Here is a 24,915-nt window from a genome sequence, read left to right as displayed (position 1 = left end):
AGTATGGAAATATTCTGCATGATTTGCCTACTGAGAGATTTAAAAATTCAACAGTAATAACTGTTTTATGTTTTTTCCTTTTAGGAAGAAAGTTTGATTTTCGACCCATTAAGATTAAATGAGGAGAAACTCCATCTAGACTGCTCTGATTTATTCGAGAACAGTGGTTCCGGAAACGGTGCAATGAGACCTGGGCTACGACAGCCAGCGGGACACCTGCCTTTGGAGTATGGAGTGCCTGAAATTTCCACTTTGCAGGAGCATTTGGATGAGCTCCAAAAAATCCTTAGGAAAGAAAGGGAGTAAGTACGACAATGATCAGTGCAATCATCATCTCCCTTAACCAAGTCTGTTTTTCAAATTTCTTAAAATTAAGTCCAGCAAGCTGGCCATTTGATAATGCCTTTTACCCATGATCAGTCATTATGTTCTAATACTTAAAAGATGAGTTTTCTATGCTACATTCATTTTTTAAAATTTTGAAGAGTAATTTATAATTTATTAGTTTTTATTCTTTCATCATAACCTTGTACTCATCAGCTCTGGTAGATTTACCTTATTAATATTTGAATTATTAATGTATTTTAACCATATACATTAATATGGTTAAAATAACCATATTAATAAATAGCCAGTATATTAATACACTGAGTCAATTTGTCTCTTATATTAATAAAACACAAATTATGATTTTGTGAGCTATTAATCACAGAATAAGATGCCTTACTCGTAGACCATTTTTGGTATAGAGGAAAGAGCACTAGAATTGAGATTCAATGATCTGGGTATTCATCTTAGTTCTGATATATTTTGTTCTTTTATATTTACTTAGCCAGTAGATACTATTTTGTCCTTGGTAAAACTATGCATAATGATGCTTATATTCCAGTTTTCTATTCTTTAGTAACAGAACTTCTCAAACAACAGTTATTGAAACAACAATCACCATGTGTCTATTCATGGATCCGGAGCACACTTTCCTGTGTGGCATCAGATGGGAGAGCTCAAGAGCTGGGGGCTCAAGCCATCTGAAGCCTCACTCACTCTGAAATGTGGCTGATCTTAGTTCTCACCTTGGGCCTCGTGGGAATACCTGCATGTGGCCTGTCTTATCCATATGGCTTCTTGGCTTCTTCACTGCATAGGGCTAGGTTGCAAGTGAACATCTTCTGGTTCTCAACCTTCTGGCCCTTTAAATACAGTTCCTCATGTTGTGACCCAACCATAAAATTATTTTCTTTGCTACTTCATAATTGTAATGTTGCTACTGTTATGAATCGTAATGTAAATATCTGATATGCAGGATGGTCTTAGGCGACCCCTGTGAAAGGGTCGTTCGACCGCCAGAGGGGTCGTGACCCACAGATAGAGAACCGCTGTCTTAGAGGTTCAGTGAGAACTATATAGTGTTTTAATGACCTTGCCTCAAAAGTCACTTAACATCACTTCATCATACTTACTGGTGGAGACAGTCTCACAGGCTGACAAGTTCAAGGAAGAGGAGTTCCCTCAATGGGAGGAGGGCATAAGTCCAGTTATGACAAGAGCATGTAGGATTCTACCATGGTGGCCGCCATCTTTGGAAAATGCAATTTGCCATTTGCCTTACTCACTGAATTCTTACGGATCAAACACAAATAAAGTCTGGGAAACTGACCACTATTATGAATTACTCCATATGCTTATATTGTTCATGTTTGAAGGGAATATTTATAGAGTATTTGATGCATGTTAAGATGTGGTTCCCAAATTTAAAAACATTTTCCCATCTCTTTAGTTATAACTCTTTTTTTGTTATAACTCTTAATAAGCAAAATTTTAAAAAGCTGGGAAATATATATATGTGTATATATATATATATATATATATATATATATATATATACAAATATATATGAATATAATTATTATATGATGGTTTCAGTTTCCATGGTTTAAATGAATTGAAATAGTGATAAATATACTTACAAACCTTTCACAAATACTGTACAGTACTTTATCTGTCATTTCTTTTCTATATATGATAAGTTTCTTATTAGTCCCTCTAATATTTATATATACCACTAACTTCTTTAGATTTTTGGTCTCTACTTCATTACATGAATAGATTGTGATAATACAAGCATGTTTATAGAATAAGTATTTATTATTCTACAGTTAACTGTACATTTCTAATAGAGGCAATCAACTTGAGTAGAAAAGTAAATAAAATTGAAGTAATTTTTAGACTGTAGGTCTCCATCAAGTTCTAAACTCTGTGTTTTATTTCTTGAAGGATTTAACTTTCTAGCGGTTATAGACTTCTCTCAAACCCACACACAATGGCACTTCACTGCCATAATGGGAGCATGAAACTGTGTTTCCTCGAGGTAAACTTCCTAAGATGCAGCTTTGATGATACCCATGTGTATCTTTCCTCTCTCACTCACACACGTGTACATGAACATATATATTTGACTTCCTTGGAATAAATGAACTATCTCCATAAAAGTAAATTCTCCAGTTTTCAGCAACTCCAATATAAAAACCCTACACAGGCCAAAGAATAAGGGGGAAGGGGCCCTTACTATCCAGTTTGTCTTCTCACTCTCCTCTTTATGGTACCCTCCCATGGGTGTTGTGTCTATGAATCATCATTAGCTTGCAATCCACAGGAGGCCATTGCAAAGACTTTTCTCTGTCAGGAGAATGTTTCCCAAGGATATAGCATATACTGCTGCTATAAATCTGTCTAGTCTTTTAAATTCCTCCCCTTGGAATATCAGCAAGTGGGTGGCTGGCGTTGAGAAGATGTGAACATGGTTTTTTCTGTGTTCCCAGCTGGTGGGAAAATTCTCCAGACGGGAGCACAGGCATCAGTGGGAGGATTGTGGAAATCATTCCCACCGTTATCACTGATGAGGAACTCCTCCTTGAACACGCTCAATTTCATCACATTATTGTACTCATAGTACTGTTCAGTTTTCTGTGCAATTATCCAGTATCTGAGATTTGCCAAAAGCCTGTGCTTTTGGTGTTGAATTAAGAAAATCATTGCCAAGACCAATTCCAGGAGCTTTTCCCTGTATTTTCTACCAGGAATTTTATAGCTTTAGGTCTTATATCTAAGTCTTTAATTCATTTGAGTTGATTTTTGTGTACTTTTGCCATTTGTCATTTCCCAGGATCTATTTTGTGCTTAGGTGGTTGTCCACCTAATGAGACAGAGTCCATTTTTCTGAATAGTCTACAAAAAAGGCTAGAAAGTTTCTATCTCGGTCTGTCTTCCAATTAGGGTGCAGACATTTGACCTGGGAGCAGGTTTCAAAGGTAGCTGCCTGTCTTCTTAGCAAAAGCTGATGCTCCAAGGAAGAAAGCACCCGATTCCCTCCTGGTGAGGGGGAAGGCAGTGGTGGTGGCTACATCTTATTTCCCAAGGAGTAGTGGCCTCTGGTCTCTGTTGACACCATCCTGTGTGCCCAGCGGTTGGTACTGAGGTCATGCTGTGCTCTCTGTACTTTACTGGGGGCCTTGGTGGGTATGGATGAGAAGATTTCAACAGCTGTTTGTTATTTCTCACTTCATGGGATCCCCATTTCCTTCTCTGACTCTCTTAGAGATTCTTTGAACTATTAATATTCTTTTCCTGCTTAAATTGGCTAATCCTATATAATACAAGGCTAATATGCAAATCGACTGAACGGCAGAACGACCAGTCACTATGATGCTCACTGACCACCAGGGGGCAGATGCTCAATGCAGGAGCTTCCCCCTGGTGGTCAGTGTGCTCCCACAGGGGGAGCGCCACTCATCCAGAAGCCCTGAGCCGGCTTAGAGCTGGCAAGTGCAGCGGTGGTGGCGGGAACCTCTTCTGCCTCTGCAGCAGTGCTAAGTATGTCCAACTGATGGCTTAGGCCTGCGCCTGCTGTCAGCCGGACATCCCCCGAGGGCTCCTGGACTGCGGAAGAGTGCAGGCTGGGCTGAGGGACGCCCCCCCCCCCCACCAGTGCACAAATTTTTGTGCACCAGGCTTGTAGTATGAATATATATGCTCATCAGACACACTTAATTGATACCAGGAAAGAGTACTGGCAAGAGGCAGGGAAGGTGACAGGCATGGGGTTTTCCCAGGACCAGTTCGGTGGCATGAGAGTGGATTTTGTACCTGGAGGCATCACCTCCAGCTTCGGCCTCTGGTCCTCCCGATGTCTCCGAGAGCTTTACGATATTTTTTAAATATCTATTTTCGTTTTTTTATATACATATATATATATATATTTTTATTGATTTTTTACAGAGAGGAAGGGAGAGAGATAGAGAGTTAGAAACATCGATGAGAGAGAAACATCGATCAGCCGCCTCCTGCACATCTCCTACTAGGGATGTGCCCGCAACCCAGGTACATGCCCTTGACAGGAATCGAACCTAGGACCTTTCAGTCCGCAGGCCGACGCTCTATCCACTGAGCCAAACTGGTTTCTGCAAATATCTATTTTCTAATTAAATGAACTATATATGGCTTTGTCTATTTGCTGAAAGGTGCTGACAATGAAATATACTGAAAGGTATAACTATAAATAGTTGGGAATGCAATCAGGAAATGAAAGTATATGTATACAATTTTTTATTATTCATTGTTTAATACTTAGCTTAAATTTTGGACTAATAGAAAAGTGGATATCTAAATGTCATTGAAAGTTAATCATTTTTGTCTGGTACAAACATTTGACATTAATAGGCCTTTAAGAAAATACTGATTTGATATTTTACAATAAATTATCACACAGTTTATAAATGATTAATATTTACTTCAAGATATTAATGTTTCAGGAATTTTCATCTCTGAAAAGTATTTTATTTAATCTTTCCATTTAGATGTTTGAATGTTATGCCCAATTATTATGGGATCATGATAGTTTACAGAGTACCAAAAGGTTGCATAGAAATGTAATAGTTTTCCATAAATATTATTTTGGTTTACCTTTAATCTTTTGTATTCTGGAAATTATATACATTTTAGCAATCTTATTTTTAAAAGTATATATCATCATATTAAATGCTATATTTTTGCTGAGTTCATCTTAATTTAATATTTTTGAAGAATTTGTGCATAAAATATGCAGTATTTTTAGTGTAAAATTACATTTTTTTCTTTTCCTTCTTATAGTTCAAGTAGTATGATAGCTTAAACTTAACTATGTGAGTAATCAATTATGAAAATCTTTATAAAATGTAGAGTACATTGATTAGGCCAGAAAATGAATTTAAAGAGCACCCTCTGCTATATAAAGTTAAGTATGCAATGTCCTTAATGCTTGCTTGCAGAAATAGTCACAAACCTTTTGATGAGGCTATCCTAAAAATATTCAAGTATCACATTGCCATTCATTTTTATGAATTACCTGTCCTGTCATATCTTTGACTAAATTTTACCTTTTACACAATAAAAATACAAAATTTTCATGTAAACAAACAATTATTAGTTATTTTTTTTACATACACTGAGGAATAAATACACTATATTTAAGTACAGTAAAACTTCCATACAAACTAATTCAGGCCAGTGGCTTTCCATTAAAGCTGAAAGTCCATTATATAATAAAGCAAGTTTTCCAAATATGTATGTTAAAAAATTAACAAATTAGTTAATCTTTTTTCTACTTATGTAGACACATTTGTGTAATTAAGATTATGTATGAAAAGTTTAATTTTACAGAGAAGTTTTCTGTCTATATTACTGTATGATCTTGAACTTGTAAATTTAAAAATCTAGATTTTTCTCCAATTATCAAGACCAGTTTTTACTTATTCTATTTATGAGTAAAATAATTCTGAAAATTATTTTTAAGGAGAAAGTTTATTAATGTATTCATAAATACACAAATACAATTAATATCCTTTAATAAAAATTGTTAATGTTTTATATATACTTATTTCTTTATACATTTTTAAATTCTGTAGGAAAAAAACATTCCCATGTTATATTCTTGTTGCTCCAATAAATTAAAATACAGGAGAAAGCAGACAGAAAGTCAATTATTTCAATATTGGCAAAGCTATATGAAATATATCTAACCAACTGTAAAGCTAATTGACAGAATAATAAATTAGAGTTTATTCAATATTTATAATTTTTTCATAAATTTAAAACGGTTTCCTGTAATTACTATGATCATATATAAGGTAAATATAAAAACATTAGAAAAAGAGCACATCTAATTTTGAATGCATTACTAAAATTATTTTTAAATTGTGAGCCTGTTTTGCTTTTAATTATTTAGAAGGCGCTCATCCCTGGAAAAAGAAGTAGAACGACTGGAGTCAGCTGTGTCTTTGTGGAAACAGAAGTATGAAGAACTGAAGGAATCGACATCCAAAAATAGGAAAGAGGTATGGAGACTTAGGGTGTAAAGGAAGAAATGAAACTGAGGGTTCTCTCTGGTCCATGTGTAACCGAGGGGGCCAGAAGCCTCTACAAACAAAGGAAAAAAGGTTAAAAGTGGAATTTCCTCTATAAGAGGAATGTTGGAACTCACACATCACTGGTGGACTGGTCAAACTCAGGTCATAAGAAATCTTGTTCTAAATAACACACACACACACACACACACTCACATATAAACCACATGTCTGCTGACAGCTGTTTGAAGAGCATCTAATTCAGTGATGTAATTGTGCCTTAATTAAAAGCACTCTTCATTCGTTGTTAAAAAAGCAATATTCCTTTTTATGAAATTCCCCATGAATGTTGTTTCAGGTCTGTTTCCAGCAAGTGGTAAAGTTTAGAGTCATTAACATAAGTTCGCAAATCCACACCATGGGATGTTCAGGAACCTTAGGTCGCAGAATAAGCCTTACTTCTTGTAAGACGCAGGCAACCTGATGGCCAGAAGGCACGGTAACCTTGGGGCAGAGGTTCAGTAGTAAGTCAGCTCTGTCACCCTGAGAACCAGAGATTAGAAAGGAGGGAGAACTTTTCCTAATATTCTTAACAAATGTTGCCTGCTTGAAAATCATCTACTAGTATAAGGGAAAATAATTTCAGTGAGAACTACAGAAAGTTAATTTGAGAACATTTCTCAATGAGGTGTAAATTAAATAATTAAAGCTAACCAGCTGTTTTTAGATTATTTCTCCCTGATGGATGTATGTTAGATCGCCAGAGTAGCTTTGTTTTTAGCTTAAACTTTGGATACACACACACACACACACACACACACACACACACACACACACATGCATTTATATATGGACACACAGGTAGCTAACTAATCATGATGTCTCTGGGTGTGAACATTGACAGTAAATTAGTTTTATCCAGGAGAAATAGTTTGCCCACAAAAATCATGTTATTCTTGGAGCGGATGTGTATTTGTTCTATAATATAATGGGCTCTAAATTTAATTGAGAAAGCTAATATTTAAGATAGACTTGTCTTTAATTTTAAAAGAAACATGCATTTACTGTATGTTGCCACTAGTGGGAAGTGCAGACTTGATAATGTTAGTCTCCTAACTACTTCTTTTTAAACAAGTAACAACATTTATATAGCAACTGTTTTGGAAAAAAGTCATGGATTTGAGTTGGCTTACAAAGTGATATGTATGTTTTTAAATGCTTAACTTTTTTTCTAATTAAAGATGATATTTCTGGCATCAAGTGGGAAAGTGTATATTTGAATTGTTTAACAAAACTTCATAGATGAGAAAAAAATAAAACCAATGTAGCATTTTACAGGTAAATGGGGTTTATATTTTGATGCCCAAATTAATACATACGTGATCTTTTTACCAGGTAAAATGAGACAGGGTTGTTGTAACAGAAAACAATAAAAACACCCTCAAAATTGCCTTGGAGACTTTGTTCAACTATTTAAACATTTGGGTGCATGTTTTAGACAGATTAACTATGAATCTGAGCAATGAATGAATGTGACAATGAATGAAAAATGTTTTTATTGTAGATGATAAAAAGTTAATTTAAACAGACATAAAGAAAAAATTGTTTGAATTATTTATGTGGGTATTATTTTTTTTAAAATTAAATCTTTATTGTTCAGATTATTACAGTTGTTCCTCTCCCCCCCCCCCCCATAGCTCCCCTCCACCCGGTTCCCACCCCACCCTCTGCCCTTACCCCCTCCCCCCCACTGTCCTCATCCGTAGGTGTACGATTTTTGTCCAGTCTCTTCCCACACCCCTTTCCGCCCCCCCCCAGAATAGTCAGTCCACTCCCTTTCTATGCTCCTGATTCTATTATATTCACCAGTTTATTCTGTTCATCAGATTATTTATTCATTTGATTTTTAGATTCACTTGTTGATAGATGTGTATTTGTTGTTCATAATTTGTATCTTTACCTTTTTCTTCTTCTTCCTCTTCTTAAAGGATACCTTTCAGCATTTCATATAATACTGGTTTGGTGGTAATGAACTCCTTTAGCTTTTTCTTACCTGTGAAGCTCTTTATCTGACCTTCAGTTCTGAATGATAGCTTTGCTGGGTAAAGTAATCTTGGTTGTAGGTTCTTGCTATTCATCACTTTGAATATTTCTTGCCACTTCTTTCTGGCCTGCATAGTTTCTGTTGAGAAATCAGCTGACAGTCGTATGGGTACTCCCTTTTAGGTAACTGACTGTTTTTCTCTTGCTGCTTTTAAGATTCTCTCTTTGTCTTTTGCTCTTGGGATTTTAATTATGATGTGTCTTGGTGTGGTCCTCTTTGGATTCCTTTTGTTTGGGGTTCTCTGCACTTCCTGGACTTGTAAGTCTATTTCTTTCACCAGGTAGGGGAAGTTTTCTGTCATTATTTCTTCAAATAGGCTTTCAATATCTTTCTCTCTCTCTTCTTCTGGCATCCCCATAATTAGAATGTTGGTATGCTTGAAGTTGTCCCAGAGGCTCCTTACACTATCTTCATATTTTTGGATTCTTTTTTTCTTTTTGTTTTTCTGGTTGGGTGTTTTTTGCTTCTTCGTATTTCAAATCTTTGACTTGATTCTTGCGATCCTCTAGTCTGCTGTTGGAACTCTGTATAGTATTGTTTATTTTAGTCAGTGTATGCTTAATTTCTAGTTGGTCCTTTTTCATAACCTCAAGGCTCTCACTAGATTTCTTGAGGGTCTCACTAAATTTATCAGCGGTTTCTAGAAGATTCTTGAAAAACCTTATAACTGTGGTTTTGAACTCTATATCCAGTAGTTTGCTTTCCTCCATTTCTGCCATTTGTGACCTGTTTCTTTGTCTCTGCATTTTGGCTGTTTCTCTGTGTTGATAGAGTGGCCTTGTATGGTAGGTGTCCTATAGGGCCCAGTGGCTCAGCCTCCCCAATTACCTGAGGTGGACACTCTTGGTGCACCCCTTTGTGGGCTTTGTGCACATTTTTGTTGTAGTTAAGCCTTGATTGTTGTAGGTGTCACTGGGAGGAATTGACCTCCAAGCCAATTGGCTGTGAGAATCAGTTGTGTCTGCAGTGGGAGAACTTCTGTGCTGCAGACACCCTTTCTGGGACAAGATTTGCTTCAGTGGGGCTTTGGTGCTCACTGAGTCTGCCCCCTGAGTGTGTCCCTTATGGATCTGAGGAGTTGTAATCTGGATGGTCCCACTCTGACCACTGGGTACCCTGGCTCTTGGATCTCTAAGGAGGTGCTAATTTAGCCTCTGCCTGAGGCTACCCAGCAAGAGCTATGGAGAGATCTGCAGATTCCTCTTCTTTGTTTGGAGGTGCCCGGATGAGGCCCAGCTGTGAAGCAATGCAAGCTGCTGTGGGGCCTTGGGCCTTCTTTTGGAAGTTCTGGGTCTCTCTGACCCAGCTGCAGTTTGTTAGGTAATTTTCAGATTGCAAAGGGCCAGGCCTTTCATATGCAAAAGCCTCTGCACACAGCTTGTGTGGGGCAGGGTCTCAGGGGATCAACAGGGTGGAGCAAGCAGCTATGGTTTCTCCTCAGTCCTGCCCTAAGAGGCCCCATGTCTCAGTGTTCCAGTAATCACTGCAAGCACCTCTGAGAGAAAGCCACCCTCGAGTTCTGACAGTCCAGTTTCTCCCTGTGTGAGTCTGGGTCCCCAGAGACTCGCCAGGAACTGGAGTTCAGAGCAGTTGGGAGCTTGAGACTCCCTCTGGATTGAAAAAGACAACCGTGTCCTCAGTTGCCAGCCCTTTCCACATGCACCTCTGTACCTCTGCACTTTACTTCCGCACCTCCTCTGAGTCTCAGTGTGTTTTTCTCTTTCCTTCTAGTTGTAGAATTTCCACTCAGCCAGCCTTCCTGTGGTTCTGAAAGATGTCTGTTTTGTCTTTTAGTTGTATTTTTGAAGTGGTTGTGCGAGGCAGCAATTTCCAGTGTTTACCTGTGCCGCCATCTTGGTTTCTCCCTGGGTATTATTTTTAAAACTATCTCTTTCCACTTCCTAAAAAGGAATTTGTTCTATTTTTAGGGCCTTTGTAAAGAGATGTGGTCTGCTCATATATTTAAATTATTTTTGTAAAATATTATACCTTTTTTAAAAACTTTAAAATCGGAATAAATAAAAACATTTAGTCATTATTGTTCATATATACTTTTGTTTAATCTATAGTAATAAAAGTATAATATGCTAATTAGACTGGGCAGCTGAATGACCTTCCAGATGTCCTTCCGGACCACCTTCCAGATGAAGCCAGGGCTGTGAGAGCCGAGTCCCTGGCATGAATTTTGTGCACTGGGCCTCTAGTTGTTTTATAATAGATGATAACAGAACAAGATTTTTATGGTACATTTAGAAATGGCATTTTAAAGTAACTATAATTGTGAAGTATTCAAAGTTCTTGTACAGTTGACTTATCATTAAAAATTGTGTCATGATACATCCTTTGTATCATACTTAATATGAATTCTCCTTACTTAACTTCATTTCTCAAAAATTTTGAAAATATCCTATGCTTTCACTGTAGCTCTTCATCTACTGTACAAAAACATTTGAATACAGTGTAATTCTTTTTTAGATGCTGAAACTATTAGAAGCAACAGCATGCCTGGCTAGGAACTGCTGATGGAAAGATTAATTTTTAAGAGTTGGAAACCGATGTGTTTAATAGACCAAGATTTTTAAAAATGTATTTGAAAGACTGGTATGCTTCAGAGGGAAGTCATTCTTAAATCACTGACATGTAGAGAAGAGTAAATATAGGAACTTAATTGTAAAATCTAATAAGTATTTAAAGTGCAACTCAGACAATGAGTAGCAGAGATGATTACATTGAAAATGATATTCCCATGCTGACTTTAATACTTATTTTGCTTTTCCTTTGCAAGTCTGTAAATATTGGTTTGGGATTAGATGATAAGTTCCAAGTGTGCTGAAATGATCATTTTTGTGAAATCTCATCATCTAGAAAATCAAATGTAAGTGATAATGATACAAATAATTTTTATACCTAGCTTTGACGATAAATGACTGATTCTTTCCATAATGGAAGATATGTCTGTTACCACATGCAGAGAACACTGCTAACATTTAATAACTGGCGTCAAGCTGAAATGAAATGTAACTTATTAATCTTCTTTGAAAATGTTATTCTTTTACCTGCTTTCTTTTTAAGGATTTCATTGAGAAGTCTTCTGTTTGTGATAATACATTGTTTCTAGTAGTTCATAACTTACACCATGCTTTTATAAAATTTTTTTTAGTAAATACTTATTATGGTACTAACAGCTGACATTGAAGCCTTAAATACCTCATGCATCTTTCTGATTTGGGGGAAATAAGGAGGTTAGCATTAGGAATTAGATGTAGCTAAAACTCTACATGGATACCTTCGCTTTGAAAAAAAATGATGCCATATGGGAGCTATTATGCATATGACATGAGGGAGGACAGGAGGAGGTCCTGGAAGGTACATGATTCCTCTCTTGCTCCTCCTCCTGTCCCCTTTCCTTCCTCTTCCCCTCTTCCTCCCCCTGGCTCTCAGCCCTTCAGACTCTTACTTAATATAGTACCAGCTTTCCTTGTTCTCCAATTTGCAGACCACAGATCGACAGAACCTGCAACTTCTGGGCTTTGTAACTGCAGGAGCCAGTACTTATAATAAACCTCAGTCTCTCTCTTCATATGTACAGGGCGTTCCCCCCAAAATGTGTACACACTTTGAAAGAGTATAAAGTCAGTGTTTATTAACATATAGTCCATTTTTAAAATGTAAAAGAACCTACAGAAATGAATAACTATTTTGTCAATGTGTTTTCAAACTGATGACCATTCTGGTCCAGGCACTGCTGATAATGCGAAGCAATGGAATTGCAAACATCAAGACCCATGTAATACTTTCAACAATAAAGATTTAAAAAATAAATTAAATAAACGAATAAATAAATGCAAGGACTAAAAAAAGAATCATTTTGTTCAGTATTTGTACACCCTCAATTCATTGACTATTGCTGGTTTTGCACTGTAAACTTTAAATTTTATGTATCCCCATAAAAAAATCCAGTGGCACTTCAGGATACATTTTCTCCATTCAAAGCTTAGTCTGGCTTCACACATTATTTCAAGTCAGTTAAACCTGAAAAGGAGTGAAAACTGAGTTATCAGCTGTTAAAGTGTGTATACATTTTTGGGAATATATATATATATATATATATATATATATATATATATATATATATACACACACACACTATAGGCCTAGTGCACGAATTTGTGCACCAGCGGGGCCTCTTGGCCTGGCCTGTGGGATCGGGCCAAAACCGGCTCTCCGACATCCCCTGAGGGGTCCTGGATTGTGAAAGGGTGCAGGCCAGGCCAAAGTACCCCCCTGGTGCACGACTGGGGCTTGGGAGGGACACAGGAGATTGGCCAGCTGGGGAGGGACCGTGGGAGGGCTCTAGGGCAAGCTAACCTACTGGTCGGAGTGTCTGTCCCATGGTGGTCAGTGCACGTCATAGCGACTGGTCAACCAGTTGACTGTCTGCCCCCTGGTGGTCAGTGCACATCATAGTGAGCGGTTGAGCAATCTTAGCATGTCATTAGCATATTACGCTTTGATTGGTTGAACGGCCAACTGGACGACTGGACACTTAGTATATTAGGCTTTTATTATATAGGATATACATATACATACCTATATTTATATAAAAGCCTAAGCAACCGAACAACTGGTTGACTGGTCACTATTATGTGCACTGACCACCAGGGAACAGACGCTCAACGCACAGGATTGGGCTCTCTCTTGTCTGGATGGGGCCTGTGGGGATCAGGCTGAAACCAGCAATCTGACATCCCCCGAGGGGTCCTGGATTGTGAGAGGGCGCAGACCAGGCTGAGGGACCCCACCAGTGCATGAATCCGTGCACTGGGACTCTAGTATGTGTGTGTGTGTGTGTATGTATGTATATATATATATATATATATATATATATATATATATATATATATATATATTTCTTATTGATTCTGTTTTTCAGGAGACAGGAGATTCCTGACTAATACCCCAGGTCCACCCTGTTTTTTGTCTAGAAAGTCCACACAGTTCTCTCACCATCTAGCCCAGGGGTGGGCAAACTTTTTGACTCAAGGGCCACAATGGGTTCTTAAACTGGACCGGAGGGCCAGAACAAAAAAAAGCATGGATGGAGTGTTTGTGTGAACTAATATAAATTCAAAGTAAACATCATTACATAAAAGGGTACGGTCTATTTTTTTTTAGTTTTATTCATTTCAAACGGGCCGGATCCGGCCCGCGGGCCGTAGTTTGCCCATGGCAGATCTAGCCAGTCACATGGTGCTGTCCACCACAGTTTACATGTTCCTTTAGAAAGAGTCCAAAAAATTCTTCCCTTACTATTTTCCTCAAAGAAATGGGCGAGATTTTTAAAAACATCATCAAACGTGAATGTTTACTGTATGCCTTTTCCAGTGAACGTCAGCTTCATGAAAATAGAGCTCACATCTGATTCATTACCCTCTCTCCACCCAGTGCTGAGCAAATGTGGTTATAACTGGTGGTAACCAGGACTTCTGTCTCTAGCTCTATGTGCTTATATTTTTGAATGGGGGCCATGGCTATCGTATGAGGAGAGCAGTGGGAATCCTAGACTTGTCATTTATTAGCTTTGCATCCCTCAGGATTTTAGATTTTCCAGGGCACTGGAGTGAACCTTCACCCCAACATCCTATACATCATGAAAATCTGTAATCTTGTCCTTTGCAAAACCTAAATTAGCTTATCAGGCCAGAGAGTGAGGCTGATGAAACACCACATTAGAATTCTGTAAATGTATAACAACAGTGAAACATGGACACCACTTTGCTGATAGAAGTGCCTTCGAGACCTTTCTAAACAAACATAATTAAGAATAATACAAGCACTAAATTACAGAAGTCAGAATTAATTGAACTAATAGTGGATAATTTATAGACATTGCCAAGGTAACCTTCAGAGCTGAGATGACTTACTTAACTCTAAGGCTATTATAAGAATTATGAAAGAAAATTAGGCTATTCAGAATCCACTTTACTTGTTGAAGGATAAAATGATAAAGAAAAAGGTAGGTTGAAATCAGATGTTTTAATATCTAAGTTAAGCATTACTATTATAGAGTTTAAAGCATAACACAAAGAATTCAGCTGATGTTTAATTAATCTATACAAATTCATAATGTGAGAATAATGAAAAAGCAGGTTAAGAAGAAATTAATGATGAGGTCACAAAATGAGTTTTGCAGTGGCCATGGTTCCACATAGTGGGGAGCATTTGGTGTATGAAGCATCTTTATTTTATACTAGGGGCCCAGTGCATGAATTCATGCACCTTGAAAGAAACTGTGGGCCGTGGGCCTTCGTGGGCACAGGGGCGGGCCTTAGCCCATCCTCCACACCTCTGCCCGGCCCCTCCTGCCACTGTCCAGATCCAGATCCCCTGTCTGCCAGCAGCCCCACTCCCACCACTGCCACTGCCACGCACTGCCGGTGCGAAGTGATTGGGACTGGCTCCAGCAGCAGGTGTGAGTGGTGGCTCCAGCACCAGCTGCAGGTGTGAGCGGGGCTGGCGCTGGCAGCAGGTGTGAGCAGGGCTGTTGCCAGGAGTGGGTGCAAGTGGCAGCTGCTGGCCCCAATAACCCCTCAGGAGCAGGGGGAGGTGGAGAAACCCTGAGGGGTGATCGGGGCCAGTAGCTGCCTCTTGCACCCGCTGATGGTGCTGAGCAATCAGGGCCAGCGCTTGGTGCTGGCAGCAGGTGTGAACTGCGGCTCTAATGCTGGCAGCGGGTGTGAGCACCCAGCAGGACCGTGGTGCGTGGGAGCAAAGAATTTTCAGTAACCACCAGAGGTTCGCCTGATGACAACAACTGGCACCTCGCCTTGGTCTGGTGCCCTGCTCACCTGTTCCACCCTCCCGCCACAGCCATGCCCACCATGTTCTGTGCTCTGCTGCCTGCTGCCAATGCCTGCCATGTTCTGTGCACACCCCCTGTTGGTCAGTGCACATCATAGTGACTGGTTGTTCAGTCCGCCGTTTGGTCTATTTGAATATACGGGTTTTATTATATAGTTGACAGGACATTTTCTAGTAATGCATGTCTCATAATACAAAGACTCTATTTTGTTCTATAAGAAATCCTTCCACAGAGATACTCGGTTAAGACCATTTTGGAGATAAGAATCCTTCTTTTCATAAATAGCATTAGTTTTTTTGTTTTCTGTTTTTTTCCCTGCAGGTTCAGTTTTTGTGTTGAAAAGATGATTGGGAAAGGCCTTTTACTCTTTTTCTTTTCTTTACTTTTCCTTAAGAGAATAGCCATCTCAATGCTGCCACAGACTGACACCATAAGTATCCTATATAATAAAGAGGTAATATGCAAAGTGACTGTCATGCCCTCGTACAACGATGGCTGCCCCCATGTAGTCACAAGATGGCCACCCCCATGTCATCATAAGATGGCCACCACAAGATGGCCAGCAGGGGAGGGCAGTTGTGGGAGATTAGGCCAGCAGGGGAAGGCAGTTGGGGGCAATCAGGCCAGCAGGGGAGCAGTTAGTCATCGATTGGGCTGGCAGGGGAGTGGTTAGGGTGTGATCAGGCTGGCAGGCAGAAGTAGTTAGGGGCAATCAGGCAGGCAGGCAGGCGAGCAGTTGGGAGCCAGCAGTCCCGGATTGTGAGAGGGATGTCTGACTGTCGGTTTAGGCCCAATCCCTGTACCGGCAGTTGGACATCCCCCAAGGGGTCCCAGATTGAAGAGGGTGCAGGCTGGGCTGAGGGACACCCCCCAGTGCACATATTTTGTGCACCAGGCCTCTAGTTGATTATATACTCCTGCATGAAGAAATCAGATTTAAAGCAGGAATGTATAGTATACCATTTAAAAATTATCTATGATATAAAAATTCTGTAGTGATAAATTTAAAATTATCCATTTTTAGTATGTATTACATATCATCTTTTACTCTATAAACATCCCCTTTATTTTTTTAAAAAATATAAATTTAAAGATAAAGACTCTAGGGTTAAGAGTTTATAAATTTTGGGGTTTGGAGCTGGCATATTTTGGGGGGAGTTCTATATATTTCTAATGAATTTTTAGCTTTATTGAGGTATAATTTATATGCAAAAAATTGCACACACTTAAAGTATACATGTTGATGCCTTTGTATATAGACATACATCTATGATACCATCACCACAACCAAGGTACTAAACATATACATCACCTCCAAAAATTTCCTTGTATTCTTGTGTTCGTGTGTGCATGCATGCATGCATGTGTGTGTGTTTGTGTGTGTGTGTGCGTGTTGTGGTAAGACATTTACCATGAGGTCTATTCTTTTAACATCTTTTATGGTGCACAATACCATATTGTTAACTATACATACTATGTTGTATAATAGATTTCCAGAACTTATTCATTTTGCATAACAGAGATGTGACACATTTAAAATCAATTGCCTATTTCTCTTCCACCAGCCCCTTCAAACATCATTTTATTCTCTGCTTCAATGAATTTGACTATTTTAGGTATTTCATATAAGTGGAAATCTTACAGTATTTGTATTTCTGTGATGGACTTATTTCACTTGCATAATGTCCCCTAAATTCATCCATATTGCAAATGGCAGGATTTCCTTCCTTTTAAGCTAAATGGTTATTTCACATTTTTCGTACCCATTCATTTGTCAATGGACATTTGGCTTGTGTCCAAATCTTGGCTATTGTGAATAATGCTGCATGAACGTGAGGATGCAGACATGACTTAAAGATGCTGATTTGAGTTATTTTGGATATATACCTGAAGTGGGATTGCTGGATCACATGGCACTTCTATGTTTATTCTTGGGGAACCTCTATAAACAGTTCTCCATATATATCGTGCCTTTATACCAATGCCTCATGTCTCGCTCATTATCAACCTCACTCACCAGAATGGTACTTTTTTTTTTTTTTAACCAAGGATGAACATACATTGACACATCCTAATCACCCAAAGTCCATCATTTACTTTAGGGTTCACTCTTGGTGTACTTTCTATGGGTTTAGAGTCTAATCTTTAGACAAAAGTATAATGACATGTGTCCATTATTATGGAAATATACATAGCATTTTTACTGTCCTAAAAATCCTCTGTCCTCTGCCTGTTCATCCTTCCTTGAGCGCTACCCTCTGGCAACCACCGATCTTTTTATTGTCTCCATGGACTTGCTTTTCCAGAATCTTGTATAGTTGGAATCACGTCATATGTAACCTTTTAATATTGGCTTCTTTCACTTAGTAATGTACATTTGATTTTCCTCCATGTCTTCTTATGGCTGGACAGCCTCATTCTTTTTAGTGCTAAATACCATTCCGTTGTATGGATGGACCACTATATACTTATCCTTTCACCTACTGAAGGATTTTTTGGTTGCTCCTAAGTTTTGTCAGTTATGGCTGACAAACATCTGTTAGAAGGTCTTTGTGTGGTTTTCGGTCTCTTCATTATTACCCCTGCTGAATTGAGTTTCTGCCTTAGATTATTTCATAGGCCACTGACTACCCTGTAGACAGCAGTGTTTGAATGAGGCGTGCTCAGCTTTGTGTCCAGGAGAGCAGCTCAACGCATGGGAACTTATGTGGGAGGGACTCAGTTTAGCTCCTCTCATGAGAAGGGGCTGTGGAGGTGGTGGAGACTCAGAGCATGGGCGACAGTTCTCCAGGCCTGTGATGCTTCCTAATTACTATCAGTAGTCTTTGTGAGTGTTAACAAATAAAGACAGAAGGCTTATTTAGCTGGTATTTTCATAAGGATCATATGGGAGGATTAAAGAGGCACAGATGACATACTAGAACAGTGAGTATCCTTTGAAATGCATTTTAGAATGTATAATTGTCACTGGAGGCTATTTCCCTTTGTAATATAGTTCTGAAGTCATTATGATCAAAATCAATAGAAGATATAATTCCATATTCACTTTAAAACATCTGATGTGTACAAAATGAGGTGCTGATGGAATCTGATGAGGGTTCTCACATGGGTAATCCAAGTATTATAAAAAAATAGAAAATAATTGTTTAATGCAGCTGTACAGAATTAGCATAATTCACTAGATTTATGTGAAATTAACAAACAAACAAACACATATGTCCAGGTTTCTCTTTGTAGATTTTGACTTAATCGACTGGGAGTGCTTCTCCTAGAACTGGGTTTTTAGAGGCTCATTATTCTGATGTGCATCCTGAATGAGATCTGCTGCTCTGAAGCACCAGATCACAGAGCTGGGGGAGGGGAAGAGGGACCATGGGGATCCCCATGTAATTTTATGTGTCAACTTGACTGGGCCACCCAAGGAGTGTGCATATACTTAGTCAAAAGTTATTCTGGGTGCTGTGAGAATGTTTTTGGATGAGACTATTATTTGAATCGGTAGCCTGAGTAAAGCAGATTGCCCTTTCTAGGGTGGGTGGGTCTCATCTAACCAGTTGAAGACCTGAATAGAACAAAGTGCCTGACCGTTGCACAAGTAAGAGGAAATTCCTTCTGCATGACTGCCTTTGAGCTAGGACACCAGATTTTTCCTTCCTTTGGACTTGAATTGAAACGTCAGCTCTTTCTGGGTCTTAAGCCTGTTGGACTCAGACTGGAACTATACCAGAAACTCTTCTAGTTCTCAGGCCTTTTGACGTGGATTAGAACTTATATCACTGGCTCTCGTGGGTTTCCAGCTTATAGACTGCAGATCTTGGGAATGGTTAGCCTCTGTAATCACATGAGGCATTTCCTTATGATGAATATCTATCTGTCTATCTATCTATCTATCTATCTATCTATCTATCTATCTATGATCTGATCTAGATCTCCTCACTGCAAGTCCTGGCTTTTTTCTACTCAACAAATTTTTTTTCTTCGTTGGTTGTATTATTGGTACCAAAATAGCTATGTGTACTCATAGTTAGTAACATCAGTTATGACATGAAATACATACTTTATTTGACTTGCTTTTCATATTGATTAGGAGAATGAGTTAAAAATAATTTTCTTATGCATTGTAGAAAAAAGATTGTGCTAAAATAAAGGTACTTGATATTAGGTGATTTAGTTTTTGGAAGTAAACCACGTCCAGTTACAGAGGAGAATAATCACGATTCCTCCTATGCAGAGGTGATCTGGGAAGCTGAAGAAATTTAAGGTCCAGTCCCCTGTCACACATGGGCCCCTTCCTACCTGGGCAGCAGTCCTAGCAAGATGTAAATATGACCGTATGTTTTGGTGTCATTTGCAAAAGTAAAATAACTGAGACACACTTGTTTAAACCTCTGTCTCTTTCCTTTCTGATATTCTCTCCAACACCCTGGTCCTCTTTTCTGTTGGACACAGAGTAGCTGTGGGAAAATTTGGGGTCTTGCCAAGTATACATGCAGTTAGTATACAGTGAAATATTTTTATAGATTTGTTTATTATGTATACCTCGTCAAAGTTCTTTCCTCTCAGAAATATATTTGATAATGTACCATACTTTTAAATAAAGTCACATGAAAGATAAATTTTTAGAAAATCTATATTTGTGGATTACAAACTTCAAAAAGTGAATATTCCAAACAGCAAAATGCCTGTGTGTTATGCTGTGGGTTTATTTATCTCAATTTCATTCAAAGAAAAAGACAAACTATTCTGGAAGACTAAACCCTATCTATAAAAATATTATAAAATCAGTCATACTAGTCCAAAATCTGGGGAAAATCTAATTTTTAGTTATTAAGTAGTTATTGCTATTAATTTACATATTATTTTTAGGATTTGTGATATTTTATGGTATTTGACAGCTTTATAATATTTGTGAATTGTTGTTTTCTCATTTTCCATAAATATTTTCATTCTTAATTTGCTCTGTCCCCAAATTGTAGATAATTCAGGCTCTGTAAAACCCTGAATTTACTCATAGTCCTCTGCCTTCCCTTCGCTCGACCTCCGAAATTCCGCCAGGTGGCGCTGTTCTGCATAGCCCTGAAAGGTACACACTGTTACAACATCACTCACTTATTAGGAGGAATTGTTTGCTTTTTATCTCCTCCCCAGGGAGTAATGCCCTTGAGGTCAGAGACCCTTTGGGGGCTCCTCCAATGCTCCAGGGTATGACTTAGTGAAGAGGGGTCAATAGGTACTTGAGCATGGACTTAATGAAGGTGGATAATGAATGTCTTAGGGCAAGGGAAGAAAAGTTGCTGGAAGATTAGACTTTGGCCTATTTTCTATTGTTCTCCCCTCCCTACCACCTCCCCCCCGCCCCTCCCCCCCCATGGCTTTTGCTGAATCTAAGATATCACATTATTTACACAAAAAGGCACAAAAAGTTCCAAAGAAGAAAAGTGGTTTTGTCAGCTCTTTGGTTGTGGAAAAGATTTGCACAACTCAGGCTCCAGTCTCCAAAGATTTCAAAAACGCCATATGCTAGGGGAGAGCTGGGATGCAGTCACAAACTCCAAGTCACCAAATCTGACAATTATGTAAGACGGAGTGTTTCCAAGAATAACTTGTTTACATAAAAAGTAAACAGCATCATATGCATGTAATTAAACAAATCATAGGTTTATCTATCATTTTAATATTAACATAGAGTTGGGGAGCTGTGAAATTCTCAAGTTTACTTTGAATCACAGTCTCACTGTTAAGTGACAAAATGCAGAGAGAAGTGAGTGACTAGGCTTTTGGGTTTTTACTGAAATAGGGGTACCAGTGACACAAATGAAAGGCAAAACCTCAATTGGGCTTTAGATTGGTTAAGAATGCTCCTAACAGAAGTTCTTTGAGATTTAAAATTAAATTAGAAGGCATAATTGCTGTAATTCTTTTGATTAGAATAGTCTTTGCTCTTTTACATATATTTAACACCTTTAATGAGATTTATTTCACATACTGTGCAATTAACCCATTTAAATAATACAATTCAGCGGTTTTTAATATACTCACAGTTGTGCAATCATCACTAATATCAATTTTAGAATATTTCATCACTCCCAAAAGAAAAACCCTGTATCCATTAGCAGTCACTTCTCCTGTCCCTCCCACCCCCACAGCTTTAGGTAATTGTTTACTATAGATTTGCCTATTCAGGACATTTCATATAAGTGGAAATTATGAGTGGTTTCTTTCAATTTATGTAGGTTTTTGAATAGGGTTTTTAGCATCTCTCATTCTATCAGTTAGTCCTATCATTACTCAAATAAAGAACATAAATTTATGCAGATTTTTTATGAAAACCTCACTTTGAAAAAAATAATAGGTGGAATTTTCTTTTTGCCACAAGGAAAATATTAACACTGAGCTCTTTTATACATGCGTGAAGCAAGAGATAAACATTTTCAAATATTATTTTCCTTAAATGAATACTGTGGTTTTTGACAGGAGTGCAGGCTACTATCTCATGTTTAATAGAGAAGGACTGAGTCAGAAAACAAAGAAAGACTTTTAAATTTATGAGGATTTGGAGAAATGTAAGATCTTTCCTTATTACCAGTGCCGGCACAATTTTTTTTGTTGAAATTAAATAATATACTTTAGCTCTAATAAAATATATTCCAATGTGATTTTTCTTAGTTTTATCCTACAGTAATTATGTGCAGCTTCAGGCAATATTTAATTAAAGATTAGACTATGCTAATCCTAAAAACTCTGTTTATCCAGAAGTAAAAATCGGAAACACGTTTCCTCGATGCCTTCAGGCTACCTTAGGCCTCCACTGTGATGCCCTTTGGGATTTACCCTGTTCAGGGCACACACTCGTGTATCTGGGACTTTTTCTGGCCCTTTGGCCCATAAGGTCTGTCCAATTTCTTCACGATTCTGTTTACTGCTTTTCACAGGTCAACAAGTGAATTTAGCAAATTCATATTAATGTGCTATTTACATGTCACATCATCTCAACTATCACTCTCAATGCTTCCAATTAAAAACTACTAAAACTATTCCAGTCTAGTAGCATTCAATGAGGATTAAAATTTATAATAAAGAGAAATATGCTGTTTTACCTTAGAGGCATTTGTTTTAGAAATTTCCTATTATCATCCTCAAAATATTTCCCTTGCAAAACATGTTTTCTTATGAACAGAGAGCAATCATATCTCTATTCTTAGGCCAAAATCCCAGGTTAATCATGTTGATAACCTGACAGCAATGGTAAAGAAGAAACCTGTCCATTTAGACGGTACAGTTCTTAGGCTCAGTCTGCAATAGTGCCAGGCTCATAGTAGGTGGCCAATAAATGATACTTGATTGAATGGAAAAGGGGAAAGATAAAGTACATGTCAAATAGAAAAGGGCCTTCTATTTCAATCTTCTATGAGGTTTTGAGAAAAAGTAAAACTAAAATGTGAAGAGGGACAACTGTTTATATTCATTTGGAATATGATTTGGAGTGTTCTTTATTTGATTAATAGTTGACCTGCACACAAATCCGTGTGCCAGTAGCTCGCTGCCACCCTCCTGTAGTTCTCTACCTGCTGCCCCGCCCTACTGTAGCTCCCCCGGCCCCCTTCCCCCTATATCCCCCCTAGCTTGCTGCCTTGCCCCCTCTTGTAGCTCTCCACTGCCTGCTTGTAGTTTGATGCCCCACCCTCCTGCTGATCCGTGATCTAGTCGTTACATGGTCAGTCGTTATGTAACGTCCATTTGCATAATACTTCTTTATTATATAGGATATTTTATATGTTCCAAGCTAATACTTATAAGATAAACCCAGTTTTCATACAGTGATTCTTTCAGGAGTTGTTAATTGGAGAAATTTAGTACCCTTTGAATTTCACGTTGAATTCAGTTGTTTCTTTAACAGAGTAAGATGTTTCTTTGGAATATTATTAAAAATTCATCTGTATTTTAACTATTTAAGCAATGGAAATTCTTTTAATTAGATAAGTTCTGTAAATTTATGAATTAGTAAAAATGTGCTCATATCTATGTTTAATCCTGGTAATCACAGGTAGCTATAGGAAAAGTATTTTTAGCAGTGATGGACCATATTCATTTTTATTTTATTTAAAAAGATATATTTGTATTGATTTCAGAGAGGAAGGGAGAGACAGATAGAAACATCAATGATGAGAGAGAATCATTAATTGGTTGCCTCCTGCACACCACCTACTGGGGATCGAGTCCACAACCCAGATACGTGCCCTGATCGGAATCAAACCCGGGACCCTTCAGACCGTAGGTCGACACTCTTACCTACTGAGCCAAATCAACTAGGGTCATTTTTATTTTTCAGTATTGACCGATTCAAGTACAAAACAGTTGTTCTGGAATTATCAGTCTTATAGCCTGAGGTTATTTTTCTGTGACTTAGCAAGGATTCAAGTACCTTAGGAAAATTCTCTTTGTTCACATTTGAGTATTTGACTTTAGGCTTTCTCTGACCACCACAGCAGTAATCGCTTTACTGAAGAAATAAATAAGTGATAAATCGAGACAACTATTCTTCCAAATTACTTTATCAACCCATGAATGTATATCTTATAAAACGTGGAGGATGTCATTTGGAGGTGAGCAAGGATAGAAGGAAGAAAACAGGCCAAAAGAGAAATGAAAAAGAAAAGTCATTTAAAGTATACATCCTTGACTTAAATATTAACAAATAGTGTGTAATATATCCATTAAAATATTGTCCCTGTTTTCTTTCAGACTGAGCATCAGTCAGTATTTACAGCTAATGTTTATACCTGTAGTATGAACACTTCCAGCAACTTTGTAGGTTCTATGTGCCTTACAAGCCCTTAATGTAATTGATTTCAGTTAATCAGCACATGAAGTCTAGAAGGGAAACATTGTTATACTTATTTTCCAGATGAGTAAGCAGTCTCAGAAAGTTTAAGGAACATGCTGAAGGCTACAGAACTAGTAGATGGCAGTGTTAGAATGAAAACTCACACCGTGATCACTTTGTGATGTGGCCTTCCACCATCAAAAATCAAGTAGCTCTTTTAAATATTTGATTTTCTATTGTTTTGAACTTAATTATTTTGCATAGTTTTGGGAACACAATTCCCTATGCTAGAATACTAAGCAAAAAATATAAAAATCAAGCAAAAAGCTACATGATGCGGCTAAATAATGATACCCTACATGATGATAGGAGTGCTTCATTTTTTCAATACATGAAAAGATATTTTAACCATGAATATCATTCCAACAATTTAAAAATCATCAAACATCCTTAAAAAGGCCATGATCATTTGCATTACAGGAGCAGGAAATTTGAAACGGAGCCTCTAAGGTAAGAATGTAAATACCAGGTATACTGGTTAATAATGCGGGTTTTTTTCAGTAGATGGAGTTACACATATGTTGATATATATGCAATTTGATATGTATGCTATTTTGTTATAATGACAACAAGCTTCAAAACTTCATATGTCAAGTTTTCTGAAGGTGTTAACATCATAGATAATTTTATGCTTAAAAATGTCAAATTTCGTGCCAAAAAAGAGCATTTGTGGGAAGTTTTAATTCAT

General features: G+C 37.9%; 1 protein-coding gene across 2 annotated transcripts in view; it reads left to right on the top strand.

Moving 5' to 3' along the window:
- Positions 1 to 24,915, top strand: part of CCDC102B (coiled-coil domain containing 102B) — a 149,629-nt gene that overhangs the window by 37,430 nt on the left and 87,284 nt on the right. For both annotated transcript variants that reach the window (XR_004970028.1, XM_036322914.1), the window contains exons 3-4: positions 85 to 302; positions 6,260 to 6,368. Coding sequence is in view for 1 of the 2 variants with exons in the window: in XM_036322914.1 (XP_036178807.1) it covers positions 85 to 302; positions 6,260 to 6,368 (327 nt within the window). In the remaining variant the exon portion in view is untranslated. The remainder of the gene's footprint in view (positions 1 to 84; positions 303 to 6,259; positions 6,369 to 24,915) is intronic.

This window comes from Myotis myotis, unplaced genomic scaffold, assembly GCF_014108235.1.
Source record: "Myotis myotis isolate mMyoMyo1 unplaced genomic scaffold, mMyoMyo1.p scaffold_m19_p_9, whole genome shotgun sequence".
Classification (NCBI taxonomy): domain Eukaryota; kingdom Metazoa; phylum Chordata; class Mammalia; order Chiroptera; family Vespertilionidae; genus Myotis; species Myotis myotis.
Note: the sequence above shows the minus strand (reverse complement) of the source record. Positions and strands in the feature narration are given on the sequence as shown.